Source organism: Loxodonta africana, chromosome 8 (genome assembly GCF_030014295.1).
Source record: "Loxodonta africana isolate mLoxAfr1 chromosome 8, mLoxAfr1.hap2, whole genome shotgun sequence".
Classification (NCBI taxonomy): domain Eukaryota; kingdom Metazoa; phylum Chordata; class Mammalia; order Proboscidea; family Elephantidae; genus Loxodonta; species Loxodonta africana.
This window is the reverse complement of record NC_087349.1, coordinates 115,384,951-115,403,374: the sequence shown is the minus strand read 5'-3', so window position 1 is coordinate 115,403,374 and position 18,424 is coordinate 115,384,951. Positions and strand designations below refer to the sequence as shown.

The 18,424-nt window shown below is 38.0% G+C and overlaps 1 protein-coding gene across 1 annotated transcript in view; it reads left to right on the top strand.

Annotated features, from left to right (window-relative positions):
* ABCA13 (ATP binding cassette subfamily A member 13) overlaps positions 1-18,424 on the top strand; it is a 572,876-nt gene that overhangs the window by 170,358 nt on the left and 384,094 nt on the right. Inside the window, 2 exon segments of the mRNA XM_064290236.1 lie at positions 575-752; positions 4,269-4,408. Coding sequence (XP_064146306.1) covers positions 575-752; positions 4,269-4,408 — 318 coding nt within the window.

The window sequence follows — 18,424 nt, the reverse complement described above, 5'->3', positions numbered from 1 at the left end:
TGACAAATTCCAGATCATTCACTGAAAATACAAATATGAATTTGGATTAGGTTAGTGGCTTGATATTAGTTTTTGCTTGAAATCTTTTTTGCCTGGGCTGGAACTGACAGGGGAAGAGTAGGAGCATGGGTTTATCTGGAGTTAAAGGTCTAGGATGAGGGGCCAGATCACAGTGTCCTTGAGCTACTTTTGAGGCAGTGCGTCAGCATGTTTATCATTGGATGCATAATTTGAATAGATGTCACTTATCTGGGCAATTTGGCAGTACAGACACACATTAAGGTTCTTAATGAGTCTGAGTTAGTGATACATTATGAATTAATAGTTGCAAGCCAAACAACAAGAATTCTGGGGTGTGTGTGTTGTGTGTGTGTGTGACATTTTTCTACCAGGTATATCGGCCAGCAAGGTCTTTGCACCTATCTGAATATTATACCAAGGACAGAAAAGACTAATACAGAAATTTGACTGAACATCTTGTATATTTAGTCAAATGAGGGACCACACTTTCAGAAGGTGGTGAGGGAATTATATTAAGTTACTAATTAATTGCATTTTTTTCTTATGTTTTCAGGTTTCACAAAAAGGCCAACCCAGAAGTTCACCCTTTGGTTCTTTCCAGTCTGTGATGAAGATGGTTTGCAAAGAGCAAGCATCTTTCCTTAGCAACTCCAACACATTTATTGATTTGCCCAGAGTTAATGATCTCTTGGAAGGTGACAAGGAAAAATTCAACATTCCTGAAGACTCTAGTAAGACAATAGCAATCCATATTGGATTTCGATTAATTTGTATGTTGATTATTAACCCTACTTTACACTGAATAATTTATCTGTGTAGAAGCCTCGTACACACTGGCAAAGAATTTTCCACCTCCACCACTTTTACCTTTATCCCTCGTTTTTATAAAGGCCACCAAAAGCTGGAGGGACTGTTGACTTTGAAAACCCCAGTGCCCTGAGCACACACGAGTTCTCTCATCCGTGACGTCAAGGAATTGGGTGTGAAACACATAACACACCTGAAAACCTAGCCTCTTTGTAACCTCTGGCTAACCAGCAAGGGTTAGAGATCTAGGCAGGGAGACCCAGAGAACCATCTTGGCCCTGGCAAAGTGGCTATATCCTATAACAAAGAGAAGCCATGTGCAACCTCTTACAAGTCTGCTGTCCATACAGCTCAATTGCAGCTGAAAGGTGATTGATGTGTGATTTCTCTGCCCCACTTTAACCCGATACTGTTGAGTCAATTCCAACTCATGGTGACTCCATGTGTTACAGAATAGAACTGCTCCATAGGGTTTTTTTCTTTTTTTGGCTATAATCTTATGAAAGCAGATCACCAGTGGCTTTTTTCTGTGGCTCTGCTGAATGGGTTAGAATCACCAACCTTCAGGTTAGTAGTTGAGTACATTTTAAGTGAATACATTTTAATTAGAAAGGCAGATTAAACACGCTGGTTAAGAGTAAGAGTTTTTAAGCTTAGGTCATTCAGCCCCTCTAATTACAAGTTGTATGTCTTTGGTCACATTATTTTATCTCTCTGAGTCATGTTAGTCCCCTCCATAAAGTGGAAACAATAATAGCTACTTCATAAAGTTGTTATCCCCCATGTGTCTGTCAGCTCGTTATACTGTGGGGGCTTGCGTGTTGCTGTGATGCTGGAAGCTATGCCACTAGTATTCAGAAACCAGCAGGGTCGCCCATGGTGGACAGGTTTCAGCAGAGCTTTCAGACTAAAACAGACTAGGAAGAAGGACCCAGGAGTTTACTTCTGAAAAGAATTAGCCAGTGAAAACCTATTCATAGCAGTGGAACATTGCATGATATAGTGCTGGAAGATGAGCCCTCTGGGTTGGAAGGCACTCAAATGATGACTGAGGAAGAGCTGCCTCCTCAAAATAGAGTTGACCTTAATGATGTGGTTGGAGTCAAGCTTTTGAGACCTTCATTTGCTGATGTGGCACAACTCAAAACGAGTTGTTATACCAGAAAAAAAGTTGTTATTAGGCATAAAGGAGATGATGCATATTAATTGCTTGGTAGAAATCTATCCTAGCATATTAGTTTACTATGCTGCATAACGAATTAATACCAATTTAGTGGCTAATAACAACACAAATTTATTATCTCATAGTTTTCATGGATCCAGAGTCTGGGTACTGGTTAGCTTGGTCCTCTGCTCAGGGTCTCCCAAGGCTGCATTCATGCTGTTGGCCAGAGGTAGCATCCTCTTCTAAGTTCATGAGGTTGGCAGAATTTATTTCCTTGCAGCTGTAGAACTCATGGTGGCACCATATTCAAGCGCAGCAGGAGCATCTCTCTGATACTTTCAGTCTTTTTTAAAGAGCTCATTTGTTTAGGTCAGACCCACCCAAGATAATTTCCATTTTAATTAACTCCAAGTCAACTCATTAGGAGCCTTAATTACATCTTCAAAAGTCCTTCATCATTGACATGTAACTTAATCATAAGAGCGGCATCCAACCTATTCAGAGATTCTGTCAACATACAGGAGATTAAATAAAATGTGAACACCGGGGGCCATTTTAGAATTCCTCCTACCACACCCAAGATATGTCTTTATATACTTTTTGCCTGTGATAGAACTAAGGACAGAGGTGTTGGTGGGACTGAGGAAGATGAGGAGCATGAGACTATCTAGAGTTGGAGGTGTAGGATGAAAAGCCAGATTAAAAAGGCCCTCAGGGTTACCTTAGAGATATCATGTCAACATGTTCATCAACTGATGTATAATTAAGAAAGCTGTCAAATACTCTGGGCAATTTGAGAGCATAGACAGACATTAAGGCTATTGCCATATTAATAATTTTTGTTGTATCTTTCCTTAATCCTTAAAAAATAAAAAAAATTTCTTATTTTCTCTCATTTTTTGCATTTGCAATTCTTGAGGGTTATACATTATCCATCCATCAGTCCATCCATCCATTCATCCACCCACCCACGCATCCATCCATCTACCCATCCACCCATCCATCCAATCATTCAGCTAACATTGAGGATCTGACATTGTAGGTCCTCTCACTCATTTTATTTCAAATGATTATCACACTAACCATTGGGAAATTATTAGTATACTCATTTTCCAGATGACATGGTGGAAGCTCAGAAAAGGTTGAATGACATGGCTTACAGGTGGCAGATGTTAGGATTCCTGGTTTCAAATTCTTTATTCTGTACACATGTATTAGTATGTCTTTTCTGAAATCAAAATTGCCACTACCTATATGAAGCTGATAATTTAAAGAGTAAGTTGCTAAAATATCAGTAAGAACAGCCTTTATAACTCAATGCTTTAAAATTCGTTATATAATCATGCTCTTAATTTATATCTGAAGGGACTATTTCTGTAAATTTTATTGTAATTGCTGAATAAAAGTAATTGTTTTTTCTTTTGAAATGGAGAATGAGGTAGAAATTAACAGTTAAAATCACTACAACAGTACTCTTTATACCTTGTGTATTAAATGTCATGCTATCAAAGCTAAGGTAATATTTTCATATTAAATGTTCTCTTTGGGGTTAAAAAAACTAGTTATACTAAGCGAGCCATACAAACTTAAAACCTTAAGATATTTTATTATTCATCATTATGATGATGAAGTCTCTACCTTCATCAGAAACCTATTGATTTAGACAATTTAGTCAAACAAATGTTCACTTGAAACCAAACAGCCCCACAACAATGATGGCAGCCACCACAAGGAATGGATTGTTTGAGTGAAAACAAGGGATTTCATCTATTAAAAGTAGTAAGTTTAATAGTTCTGCATAGGTGCAGCAAAGAAAATTCAGTAGCACCACGCACAGCTAACTGCATGAGAAAAACCTGCATATAGTCTTTGTATTGTGACTGCTGAATTGAGGATTTTCTAAATTAAAAACCAGATTAATTTTTTCATTACCATTTTCATGTCGAGATGTCTAGGTTGTCACTCATTGCTCTTCTTGCTAACTTAGTTTGAAAATGTGAGGGTCATGCTTTCCTTTCTTTCAAATGATTGAAGTAGGCACAGTAACTGGAAATTGCATGTGAGACAAGAGCTATTAAGGTTGAGACAAGAAAAAATATTCTGAATTCAGTGCCCAAGTTCAGAGTTGGGTCATGAAAGATATGTCTCAAACATTCCTTGAGAAATATAACATTGTGGTTATGTAAGTGAATTTTCCTATTATCTCGGGAATTCTGTATCATAAGTAATATATATAGCCATATAAACATTTGTATTTTTTTTTAAATTATGACAGCACCATTTTGTTTGAAGCTTTATCAAGAAATTCTACAGTTTCCAAATGGTGCTTTGGTGTGGGCCTTCCTAAAACCTATATTACACGGAAAAATACTGTACACACCAAACACTCCGGAGATCAATAAAGTTATTCAAAAGGTAAGTTTAAATGAATGAAAATCTTACAGACCATACAAGCACTACACTGGGAGGAAATCTTTTAAAATGCTTATGGTTAATTATTATAGGCATTGGATTACATACATTGTTCTTATGTGAGTTAGCATTTTTCTTGGCCTGGTTTTTTTTCCTGTTGTTAAAATTAGATTTGCTGAGTCATTCTTTTAGAGGGCACTTCCGAGGTAGGGGCATTGTTTAAGAACAAATGTTGCCATCGAGTCGATTCCGACTCATAGGGACCCTATAGGACAGAGTAGAACTGCCCCACAGAGTTTCCAAGGAGCACCTGATAGATTAGAACTGCTGACCTTTTGGTAACATTTAACCATTATGTCACCAGGGTTTCCTAAGAACAACTAGTTATTTCCTAAGAACAACTAGTGCATTAAAATTATGAAACTCTGATATTGAAAGTTGAGGTCCCTGTGTGTTGCAGATGGTTTGAACTTGGTAGCTAACCAGAAGGTTAGCTGTTTGAACCCACCCAATGGTGTCACAGAAGAAGGATCTGGCGATCTGCTCCTGTAAAGATCACAGCCAAGAAAATCCTACAGAGCAGTTCTACTCTGTAACACACGGGGTCACCATGAGTTGGAATCGATTTGATGGGAATTGTCTTAGTCATCTAGTGCTGCAATAACAGAAATACCTCAAGGGGATGGCTTTAACAAAGAAAAATTTATTCTGTCACTGACTAGTAGGCTTCAAGTCCAAATTTAGGGCGTCAGCTCCAGGGAAAGGCTTTCTGTCTCTGTCGGCTCTGGAGGAAGGTCCTTGTCATCAGTCTTCCCTTGTTCTAGGAGGATCTCAGTGCAGGAACCTCAGGTCCAAAGGACACGCTTTGCTCCCAGCACTGCTTTCTTGGTGGTATGAGGTCCTCATGTCTCTCTGCTCACTTCTCGCTTTTATATCTCAAAAGAGATTGGCTTAAGACACTAATCTTGTAAACCTCATCAGTTTAACTACCGCTAATCCATTTTATTACATCATAGTGATAGGATTTACAACATACAGGGAAATCACATCAGATGATAAAATGGTAGACATCATATAATCACACAAAGGAATCATGACCTCGACAAGCTGACAGATATTTTTTGGGGACGCAATTCTATCTATCCATGACAGCAATGCTTTTTTTTTTTTTTTAAACATATTTAAAGTTGAGGACAATTACACAGAAAAGAAGACTGTCTTAGGCTATCCAAAGAGAAGAAGTTCCAGAAAAACTTTTAGAAAACCGATGCTAACCATTTTTTGCTTGGTGCACATAGTAAAAAAAAAAAAAATCAGGCATGGCACACCCAAACACTGAATTAATGGTGTTTTGGAAAGTGCTATTTCCTGAATAGTCTGAGAGGATTTATCTACTTGACTCAACTGAGAATAAGCTGAGATGAAGAGGCCAAGACAGAGGTTATGGCTCTGCTTGTTCTTCCCTTGTTCTATCTTGTTTTTCAACTTCTAGTATTAGTTACTACAGTATGTATTATTAATATTTGCATTTTCTTTTCAAATAATTGTGTTGTATATTTGGGGGAGGTCTTTGTTTTCTTGTCTGACAGTAGCTTATACTCTTCTCTTGCTTGTAGGTTACCTGTAAAGGTGACACTTTACCCACCTTAAAAGGGAAGATGTGACTTTTACTGTCAAACTCAGAAAAGGAGAGAGGAAGTTCTATTAATGATCAACTTCTAAGCTTTAAATAGCATTTGCAACTGAAGAGATTAAAAGTTAAAGTGGCATGTGGGCATGCCATTGGTTAAAGCATTAAACAAGTTATTGTGATAAAACAGATAAAACAAAAAAATTCCATTTTACCACTTTTAAATTTACAATTTAGTGACACTAATGACATTCACCATATTGTGCAACCATCACTACTATCTACTTCCAGAACTTTCTATCACACCCAAAAGAAACTCAATACCCGCTAATCAATGACTCCTTTTTTCCCCTCCCTCCCACACCTGGTAATCAGTAATCTACTTTCTGTTTCTGTACATTTGCCTATTCAAGATATTTCATATTAGTGGGATTATAGAATATTTGTCCATTTGTGACTGACTTATTTTGTTCAGCATAGTATTTTCCAGGTCCATCCATGTGGTAGCATGTATTAGGACTTCATTTCTCTGTATGGCCAAGTAATATTCCCTTGTACATTTTTTATCCATTCATAAGCTGATAGACATTTGGGTCGTTTCCATCTTTTGACTGTTGTGAATACTGCTGCAGTGAACATTGCTGTACAGGCTTCTGTTTGTATTCCTGCTTTCAGTTCTTTTCAGTATACACCTATATACTTAACAGTGGAATTGCTGAGTCATGTGGTAATTTTAAGAACCATGGTGACACAGTGATAATTTTACCTTTAACTTTCTGACTAAAGAATTTTGGATCAAACTAGCTCTTACATGCTATGCCTTCCCTGGGCTTGCTTTCCCCCCTTGTAACAGAATTTGGGTGCTGCCTTTACCCGTGTATTTTCAATGGTATTTAATAACTTTTTTTATTTATTCATTTATTGTGCTTTAGGTGAAAGTTTACAAACCAAGCCAATCTCTCATACAAAAACTTACATACACCTTGCTATATACTCCTAGTTGCTCTCCCTCTGATGAGACAGCATACTCCTTCCCTCCACTCTCTCTTTTTGTGTCCATTCAGACAGTTTCTGACCCTCTTTGCCCTCTCATCTCCCCTCCAGATGGAGCTGCCCACATAGACTCATGTGTCTACTTGAACCAAGATGCTCGCTCTTCAGCAGTATCATTTTCTATCCCATAGTCCAGTCTAATCCCTGTCTGAAGAGCTGGCTTTGGGAATGGTTCCTGTCTTGGGCTAACAGAAGGTCTGGGGGCAATAACCTCTGGGGTCCTTCTAGTCTCAGTCAGACCATTAAGTCTGGTCTTTTTACACGAATATAGGGTCTGCATCCTACTGGTCTCCTGCTGCCTCAGGGGTTCTCTGTTGTGTTCCCTGTCAGAGCAGTCATCGGTTGTGGCGGGATATCGTCTAGTTCTTCTGGTCTCAGGCTGATGTAGTCTCTGGTTCATGTGGCTCCTTCTGTCTCTTGGGCTTGTAATTACCTTGTGTCTTTGGTGTTCTTCATTCTCCTTTGATCCTGGTGGGTTGAGACCAATTGACGCATCTTAGATGGCTGCTTGCTAGCGTTTAATAACCCAGATGCCACTCTCCAAAGTGGGATGCAGAATGTTTTCTTAATAGATTTTATTATGCCAATTGACTTAGATGTCCCCTGAAACCATGGTCCCCAAACCCCTGTCCCTGCTATGCTGGCCTTTGAAGCGTTCAGTTTATTAAGGAAACTTCTTTGCTTTTGGTTTAGTCCAGTTGTGCTGACCTTTCCTGTATTGTGTGTTGTCTTCCCCTTCACCTAAAATAGTTCTTGTCTACTATCTAATCACTGCAAACCTCTCTCCCTCCCGCCTTCCCCACTCTCGTACTTGTCAAAGAATATTTTCTTCTGTGTTACAACTATTTTTTGAGTCCTTATAGTAGTGGTCTCATAAAATATTTGTCCTTTTGCAACTGACTAATTTCACTCAGCATAATGCCTTCCAGGTTCCTCCATGTTATGAAATGTTTTACAGATTCCTCACTGTTCTTTATCGATGCATAGTATTCCGTTGTGTGAATATACCATAATTTATTTATCCATTCATCTGTTGATGGACACCTTGGTTGCTTCCATCTTTTTGCTATTGTAAGCAATGCTGCAATAAACATGGGTGTGCGTATATCTGTTCGTGTAAAGGCTCTTATCTCTCTAGGATGTATTCCAAGGAATAGGATTGCTGGATCATATGGTAGTTCTATTTCTAGCTTTTTAAAAAGCGCCAAATCGAATTCCAAAGTGGTTGTACCATTTTTCATTCCCACCAGCATTGTATAAGTGTTCCAATCTCTCCACAGCCTCTCCAACATTTATTATTTTGTGTTTTTTGAATTAAAGCCCGCCTTGTTGGAGTGAGATGAAATCTCATTGTAGTTTTGATCTGCATTTCTCTAATGGCTAATGATTGTGAACATTTCCTCGTATATCTGTTAGCTACCTGAATGTCTTCTTTAGTGAAGTGTCTATTCATATCTTTTGCCCATTTTTTAATTGGGTTGTCTTTTTGCAGTTAAGTTTTTGCAGTATCATGTAGATTTTAGAGATCAGGTGCTGATCAGAAATGTCATAGTTAAAAACTTTTTCCCAGTCTGTATGTAGCCTTTTTACTCTTTCGGTGAAGTCTTTGGATGCGCATAGGTGTTTGATTTTTAGGAGCTCCCAGTTATCTAGTTTTTCTTCTATATTGTTTGTAATGTTTTGTATACTGTATATGCCACGTATTAGGGCTCCTAACATTGTCCGTATTTTTTCTTCCATGATCTTTATCGTTTTAGATTTTATATTTAGGTCTTTGATTCATTTTGAGTTAGTTTTTGTGCATGGAGTAAGGTATGGGTCTTGTTTCATTTTTTTGCAGATGGATATCCAGTTATGCCAGCACCATTTGTTAAAAAGACTGTCTTTTCCCCATTTTAACTGTTTTGAGGCCTTTGTCAAATATCAACTGCTCATATGTGGATGGATTTATGTCTGGATTCTCAATTCTATTCCATTGGTCTATGTATCTGTTGTTGTACCAGTACCAGCCTGTTTTGACTACTGTGACAGTATAATAGGTTCTAAAATCAGATAAAGGCCACCCACTTTGTTCTTTTTCAGTAATGCCTTATTTATCCGGGGCCTCTTTCCTTTCCGTATGAAGTTGGAGATTTGTTTCTCCATCTCATTAAAGAATGTCCTTGGGATTTGGATCGGAATTGCATTAAATGTATAGATCACTTTTGGCAGAATAGACATTTTTGTAATGTTAAGCCTTCCTATCCACGAGCAAGGTATGTTCTTCCACTTATGTAAGTCTCTTTTGGTTTCTTGCAGAAGTGTACCATAGTTTTCCTTGTATAAGTCTTTTACATCTCTGGTAAGATTTATTCCTAAGTATTTTATCTTCTTGGGGGCTACTGTAAATGGCATTGATTTGGTGATTTCCTCTTCGATGTTCTTTTTGTTGGTGTAGAGGAATCCAACTGATTTTTGTATGTTTATCTTGTATCCCGATACTCTGCTGAACTCTTCTATTAGTTTCAGTAGTTTTCTGGAGGATTCTTTAGGGTTTTCTGTGTATAAGATCATGTCATCTGCAAATAGAGATACTTTTACTTCTTCCTTGCCAAACTGGATGCCCTTTATATCTTTATCTAGCCTAATTGCCCTGGCTATTGTGCTTCCAGCACAATGTTGAATTAGAGTGGTGATAAAGGGCATCCTCATCTGGCTCCTGATCTCAATGGGAAAGTTTTCAGACTCTCTCCATTTAGGGTGATATTGGCTGTTGGCTTTGTGTAAATGCCCTTTATTATGTTGAGGAATTTTCCTTCTATTCCTATTTTGCTGAGAGTTTTTATCATGAATGAGTGTTGAACTTTGTCAAATGCCTTTTCTGCATCAATTGATAAAATCATGTGATTCTTGTCTTTTGTTTTATTTATGTGGTGGATTGCATTAATTGTTTTTCTAATGTTGAACCATCCCTGCATACCTGGTGTGAATCCCACTTGGTCATGGTGAATTATTTTTTTGGTACGTTGTTGAATTCTATTGCCTAGAATTTTTTTTGAGGATTTTTGCATTTACGTTCAGGAGCGATATAGGTCTATAATTTTCTTTTCTTGTGGTGTCTTTACCTGGTTTTGGTATCAGGGATATGGTGGCTTCATAGAATGAGTTTTGGACTATTCCGTCATTTTCTATGCTCTGAAATACCTTTAGTAGTAGTGGTGTTAACTCTTCTCTGAAAGAACTCTGCAGTGAACCCATCCGGACCAGGGCTTTTTTTTGTTGGGAGTTTTTTTTATTGCCTTTTCAATCTCTTCTTTTGTTATGGGTCTATTTAGTTGTTCTACCTCTGTTTGTGTTTAGGTAGGTAGTGTGTTTCTAGGAATTCATCCATTTCTTCTAGGTTTGCAAATTTGTTTGAGTATAGGTTTTCATAGTAATCTGATATGATTCTTTTAATTTCAGTTGGGTATGTTGTAATACCGCCCTTCTCATTTGGGTTATTTGCTTCCTCTCCTTTTTCTTTTTTTTTGTCAGCTTGGCCAATGGTTTATCAATTTTGTTGATTTTTTCAAAAAACCAGCTTTTGGTCTTGTTAATTCCTTCAATTGATTTTCTGTCTTCTATTTCATTTAGTTCAGTTCTAATTTTTATTATTTGTTTTCTTCTGGTGCCTGTGGGTTTCTTTTGTTGCTCTCTATTTGTTCAAGTTGTAGTGATCATTCTTTGTTTTTGGTCCTTTCTTCTTTTTGGATGTGTGCATTTATTGATATAAATTGGCCTCCTAGCACCGCTTTTGCTGTGTCCCAAAGGTCCTGATAGGAAGTGTTTTAATTCTCACTGGGTTCTCTGAATTTCTTTATGCCATCTTTAATGTCTTCTATAATCCAGTCTTTTTTGAGCAAGGTGTTGTTCAGTTTCCAAGTGTTTGATTTCTTTTCTCTGCTTTTCCTGTTATTGATTTCCACTTTTATGGCCTTATGGTCAGAGAAGATGCTTTGTAATATTTCAGTGTTTTGGATTCTGCTAAGGCTTGCTTTATGACCGAATATATGGTCTGTTCTAGAGAATGTTCCATGTGCACTAGAAAAGGAAGTATACTTGGTTGCTGTTGGGTGGAGTGTTCTGTATATGTCTACGAGGTCAGGTTGGTTGATTGTGGCATTTAGATCTTCCATGTCTTTATTGAGCTCCTTTCTGGATGTCCTGTCCTTCACCAAAAGTGGTGTGTTGAAATCTCCTACTATTATTGTGGAGCTGTCTATCTCACTTTTCAGTGCTGATAAAGTTTGTTTTATGTATCTTGCAGCCCTGTCATTGGGTGCATAAATATTTAATATAGTTATATCTTCTTGGCGTATTGTCCATTTAATCATTATATAGTGTCCTTCCTTATCCTTTCTGATGGATTTAACTTTAAAGTCTATTTTGTCAGAAATTAATATTGCCAATCCTGCTCTTTTTTGTTGTTTGCTTGATATATTTTTTTCCATCCTTTGAGTTTTAGTTTGTTTCTCTAAGGCGTGTCTCTTGTAGGCAGCATATAGATGGATCTTGTTTTTTAATCCATTGTGCCACTCTCTGTCTCTGTATTGGTGCCTTTAGTCCATTTACATTCATGGTAATTATGGATAGATATGAATTTAGCGCTATCATTTTGATGTCTTTTTTTGTGTGTTGACAGTTTCTTTTTCCCACTTGATTTTATGTGCTGAGTAGATTTTCTTTATGTATTATCCTTTCCTCGTATTTGTTGTTGTTGATTTTGTTTCTGCTGCGTCTGTATTTTTCTCTTGTATTTTATTTTAATGAGTAGGATAGTTTGTCTCCTTTGTGGTTACCTCTTTATTTACCCCTATTTTTCTAAATTTAAAACTAACTTTTATTTCTTTGTATCGCTGTATCTTCCTATCTATATGGAAGATGGATGATTACATTTCTTAGTCCCTCTTTATTATTTTAATGTCGTCTTCTTTTATATAATAATATCGCTGTTACCCTGTTTTGGGCTTTTATGTATATATATATATATATAATCTTGCTTTGTTTTTTTGGATTTCCGTGTCTGGGTTGACTTCTGGTTGCTCTGCCCAGTGTTCTAGTCTTGGGTTGATACCTGTATCATTGATTTTCTAACCAAAGTACTCCCTTTAGTATTTCTTATAGTTTTGGTTTGGTTTTTAAAGAATTCCCTAAACTTGTGTCTATCTGGAAATGTCTTAATTTCACCTTCATATTTAAGAGACAGTTTTGCTGGATATATGACTCTTGGCAAGCAATTTTTTTCCTTCAATTTTTTTAAATATGTCTTCCCATTGCCTTCGTGCCTGCATGGTTTCTGCTGAGTAGTCTGAACATATTCTTATTGGCTCTCCTTTGTAGGTGACTTTTCTTTGATCCCTTGTTGCTCTTATCATTGTCTCTTTATCTTTGGTTTTGTCAAGTTTGATTATAACATGTCTTGGTGATTTTCTTTTAAGATCTACCTATGTGGAGTTCGATGAGCATCTTGGATAGATATCTTCTCATCTTTCACAATATCAGGGAAGTTTTTTGCCAATAACTCTTCAACAATTTTCTCTGTATTTTCTGTTATCCCTCCCTGTTCTGGTACTCGAATCACTCATATGTTATTTTCTTGATAGAGTCCCACATGATTCTTAAGATTTCTTCATTTTTTTAAATTCTTTTATCTGATTTTTCTTCAAACATATTAGTGTCAAGTGATTTATCTTCGAGTTCAGAAATTCTAGCTTCTACTTGCTCAATTCTGCTCCTCTGACTTTCTATCGAGTTGTCTAATTCTGTAATTTTATTGTTAATCTTCTGAATGTCTCACTAGTGTCTGTCTATGGATTTTTCCAGCTTATTAAACTTTTCATTATGTTCCTGAATAATGTTTCTAATTTCTTCAGTTGCTTTATCTGTGTGTTCCTTGGCTCGTTCTGCATATTGCCTCATTTCCTTCCTGATGTCTTGAAGGGTTCTGTATGTTAAACGTTTGTATTCTGCATCTGGTAATTCCAGGAATGCACTTTCATCTAGAAGGTACCTGGATTCTTTGTTTTGAGAGCCTGTTTAGGTGCTCATGGTCTGTTTCTTTATGTAATTTGATATTGTCTCTGAGCCATCTATAAGTTATTGTATTAGTTTATGCTTGTTTACTGTGTCGTAGCTGTTTGCTTTGTTTTGTTTTGGTATACCCCTATGGGTTGCTTGAGTGAGCTAGCGTGATTATTTTTGCCTTTGGAGCTCTGGTGTCCTGTCCCCAGCAGGCTAGAGCTGTTATCAGGTATATCAGTCTAGGAGTCCATTCAGTTTTATTGTATGAATTCAGCTCAGGTTTCCAGGTAGCTGATATCAAGTGTGTAGTATAGGCTCTGTCCTACAGTCTTAGAGGGGCAGGGGTGATTGGCGTATATACTCGTATCTGATTGCAGCAGGGGGTCATGCTGTGAACATGGCAGGGTGCTGAGAACTGACCCCCAGGTGTCTCTGAGGAAAATGCATCTCTGTTCCCTAGAGTGTGCTGGTGGGTGGGTTCTTCAAAGGGACCATGGGCACCCATAGTTTTTGGCTGTAAGGACTGGGAGGTACCAGTTATCTTTGGACCTCTATCGTGGGTTGCGAGGTAACCTGAGTGGAGCTCTCAGTCCTTAGGTCCCTGATGTGGGTAGGTGAGGACCCCATTTAATAGGCAAAGCAGTGTCAAACGTCAAACCCCCAGCTCTCCACCACATAGCTGAAACTGTTGTAGTCTACCAACAAGGGCCTATTCTCCTGAAATAGGCCCACACAGGTCCATGCAGAAGGGAAAGGTGTTCAAAGTCCACGGACCGTTTATGCCTGGACAGGGACCACTTCTGTCCTGAGCTCCCCCGGTTAATGGAGCTGGCAAATTATCTCTTTCCCCCAGTTGCAAATTTTTTACTTCCCCAAGGCCGGGAGGATGGCTCTAGGTGCTCACCAGGATGTATCTCAGGCGCAGGGATTCAGCCACTGAAGCCGGCTTGTGGGTTGGGGGGGGGGGCACATTAAAATATACGCAAGTACTTAGCTTTTGCCAAGAGCGCCGTTCTCCTCAGGTTCCGGAGGTGTGAGTGGGGTGTGTGGCTGGCTGCTTCTCCCTGAGGAAACTGCGGCGCAGCGCTAGGACCAGCCTGCCACCGCCGCCGCTGCTCCGGGAATGGTGCCCGAGGGTTCCCCGAGATTCAGGTCTGGTAACTCCTCTCCACTTCTGAACAATCTCTTCCTTCCTCTGCTCCTCAGTTCGTTGCCTAAGCTTGCCTTTGTTGCTCAGGGCTCCCAGTTTGTCACAAATATACTTGTTTCACTTGCTTTTTTGGGTCTTTGTTGTAAAGAGGGCTTGACGGAAGCGTCTGTCTATTCCGCCATCTTGGCTCCGTCTCTTGTAGTTTTGATTCGCATTTCTCCAATGGCTAAGGATTGTGAGCATTTCCTCATGTATCTTTAGTGAGTGCCTGTTCGTATCCTCTGTCCATTTTTTAATTGGTTTATTCATCTTTTTGTAGTTGAGTTTTCACAGTATCACGTAGATTTTAGAGATCAGACGCTGATCAGAAATGTCATAGCTAAAAATTTTTTCCCAGTCTGTAGGTAATCTTTTTACTCTTTTGGTGAAGTCTTTGGATGAGCTAGGTGTTTGATTTTTAGGAGCTCACAGTTTCTAGTTTCTCTTCTGGATGGTTAGTAATGGTTTATATACTGTTTATGTCATGTATTAGGGTTCCTAGCGTTGTTCCTATTTTTTTTCCATGATCTTTATTGTTTTAGATTTTATTTTTAGGTCTTTGATCCACTTAGAGTTCATTTTTGCTGCATGGTGTGAAGTATGGGTCTTGTTTCATTTTTTTGCACATGGATATCCAGTTATGCCAGCACCATTCGTTAAACAGGCTGTCTTTTCTCCACTTAACTGACTTTGGGCCTTTGTCAAATATCAGCTGCTCATTTGTAGATGGATTTCTGTCTGGGTTCTCCATTCTGTCCCTATGGTCTATGTATCTGTTGTTGTACCAGTACCAGACTGTTTTGACTACTGTGGTGGTATAATAGGTTCTAAAATCAGATACAGTGAGGCCTCCCACTTTGTTCTTCTTTTTCAGTAATGCATTACTTATCTGGGGCCTCTTTCCTTTCAATGTGAAGTTGTTGATTTGTTTCTGCACCTCATTAAAAAATGTTGTTGGAATTTGGATCGGAATTGCGTTATATCCACATATGGCTTTTGGTAGAATAGACATCTTTACAGTGCTAAATACCTATTGCTTTCGAGTCGATTCTGACTCATAGTGACCCTAAAGGACAGAGTAAAACAGCCCCATTGGGTTTCCAAGGAGCGCCTTGTGAATTCGAACTGCTGACCTTTTAGTTAGCAGCTGTAGCTTTTAACCATGACACCACCAGGGTTTCCTTTTACAATGTTAACTCTTCCTATCCATGAGCTAGGTATGTTTTTCCACTTACGTAGGCTCCTTTTGGTGTCTTCCAGTACTGTCTTGTAGTTTTCTTTGTATAGGTCTTTTAGGTCTCCGGTAAGATTTATTGTATCTTCTTGGGGGCTACTGTAAATGGTATTGATTTGGTGATTTCCTCTTCGATGTTCTTTTTGTTGGTGTAGAAGAATCCAACTGATTTTTGTATGTTTATCTTGTATCCCGATACTCTGCTGAACTCTCCTATTAGTTTCAGTAGCTTTCTTGAGGATTCCTTAGGGTTTTCTGTGTATAAGATCATGTCATCTGCAAATAGAGATACTTTTATTTCTTCCTTACCCATTTGAATGCACTTTATTTCTTTAACTAGCCTAATTGCTCTGGCTAGGACCTTCAGCACAATATTGAATGAGAGTGGTGATAAAGGGCATCCTTGTCTGGTTCCCGATCTCAAGGGGAACACTTTTATACTATCTCCATTTAGGATGATGTTGGCTGTTGGCTTTGTATAAATGCTCTTTATTATGTTGAGGAATTTTCCTTCTATTCCTATTTTGTTGACAGTTTTTATCATGAATGGATGTTGGACTTTTCAAATGCCTTTTCTGCATCAGTTGATAAGATCATGTGGTTCTTGTCTTTTGTTTTATTTTATATGATGGATTACATGAATTATTTTTCTAATGTTGAACCATCCCTGCACACCTGGTATGAATCCCACTTGATCATGGTGAATTATTTTTTTGATGTGTTGTTGAATTATATTGGCTAGAATTTAGTTGAAGTTTTTTGCATCTAAGTTCATGAGGGATATAGGTCGTTAATTTTGTTTTTTTGTGGTGTCTTTACCTAGTTTTGGTATCAGGGATATGGTGGCTTCATAGAATGAGTTTGAGAGTATTCCGTACTTTCTGTTCTCTGAAATACCCTTAGTACTAGTGGTATTAACTCTTCTCTGAAAGTTTGGTAGAACTCTGCAGTGAAGCCACCTGGGCCAGGGCTTTTTTTTTTTTTTGTTGGGAGTTTTTTGGTTACCTTTTCAATCTCTTCTTTTGTTATGGGTCTATTTAGTTGTTCTACCTCTGTTTGTGTTAGTTTAGGTAGGTAGTGTGTTTCTAGGAATTCATCCATTGCTTCTGGATTTTCAACTTTTTAGAGTACAGTTTTTCATAGTAATCTGATATGATTCTTTTAACTTCAGTTGGGTCTGTTGTAATATCACTGGTCTCATTTTTCATTCAGGTTCTTTGCTTCCTCTCCTGTTTTTCTTTTGCCAGTTTGGCCAATGGTTTCTCAATTTTGTTAATTTTTTAAAGAACCAGCTTTTGCCCTTGTTAATTCTTTCAATTGTTTTTCTGTTCTCTATTTCATTCATTTCTGCTCTAATTTTTATTATTTGTTTTCTTCTGGTGCCTGAGGGTTTCTTTTGTTGCTCTCTTTCTATTTGTTCAAGTTGTAGTGATACTTCTTTGATCTGGGCGCTTTCTTCTTTTTGGATGTGTGCATTTATTGATATAAATTGACCTCTGAGCATCGCTTTCTCTGTGTCCCAAAGGTTCTGGTAGGAAGTGTTTTCATTCCCATTGGATTCTCTGAATTTCTTTATTCTATCCTTGATGTCTTCTCTAACCTGGTCGTTTTTGAGCAGGGTATTGTTCAGTTTCCAAGTGTTTGATTTCTTTTCCCTGCTTTTTCTGTTATTGACTTCTACTTTTATGGCCTAATGGTCAGAGAAGATGCTTTGTAATATTTCAGTGTTTTGGATTCTGCTAAGGCTTGCTTTATGACCTAATATGTGATCTATTCTAGAGAATGTTCCATGTGCGCTAGAAAAGGAAGTATACTTGGTTGCTGTTGGGTGGAGTGTTCTGTATACATCTATGAAGTCAAGTTGGTTGATTGTGACATTTAGATCTTCCGTGTCTTTACTGAGCTTCTTTCTGGATGTTCTGTCCTTCACCGAAAGTGGTGTGTTGAAGTCTCCTGCTATAATTGTGGAGCTGTCTATCTCACTCTTCAATGCTGATAAAGTTTGTTTTATGTATCTTGCAGCACTGCCATTGGGTGCATAAATATTTAATATGGTTATATCCTCCTGGTATATTGTCTCTTTAATCATTATATAGTGCCCTTCCTTACCCTTTGTGGAGGATTTAGCTTTAATATCTATTTTGTCAGAAATTGATATTGCCACTCCTGCTCTTTTTTGCTTGTTGTTTGCTATATATTTTTTCCATCCTTTGAGTTTTAGTTTGTTTGTGTCTCTAAGTCTAAGGCATGTCTCTTGTAGGCAGCATATAAACGGATCCTGTTTTTAAGTCCATTCTGCCCCTCTCTGTCTCTCTATTTGTGCATTTAGTTCATTTACATTCAGCGTAATTATGGATAGGTATGAGTTTATTGCTGTCATTATGATGTCTTTTTTTGTGTGTTGTTGACAGTTTCTTTTTCCCACTTCATTTTTTGTGCTGAGTAGTTTATATATTGTCTTTTCCTCTTTTTAATTGTAGCTTATTTTGTTTCTGCTGAGTCTCTCATTTTTTCTTGTATTTTGTTTTGATGAGTAGGATTATTAGTCTCTTTTGTGGTTACCTTAATATTTAACCCTATTTTCCTAAGTTTAAACCTAATTTTTATTTCTTTGTATCCCCTTGTCTTCCTCTCCATATGAAAGATCTATCACTCCATTTTTTAGTGCCTCTTTTTTGTTTTAATGTTTTCTTCTTTTACAAAAGGAAACCCTGGCGGCGTAGTGGTTAAGTGCTATGGCTGCTCACCAAAGGGACGGCAGTTCAAATGTGCCAGGTGCTCCTTGGAAACTCTATGGGGCAGTTCTACTGTGTCCTATAGGATCACTATGAGTCAGAATCGACTCGATGGCACTGGGTTTGGTTTTTGGTCTTT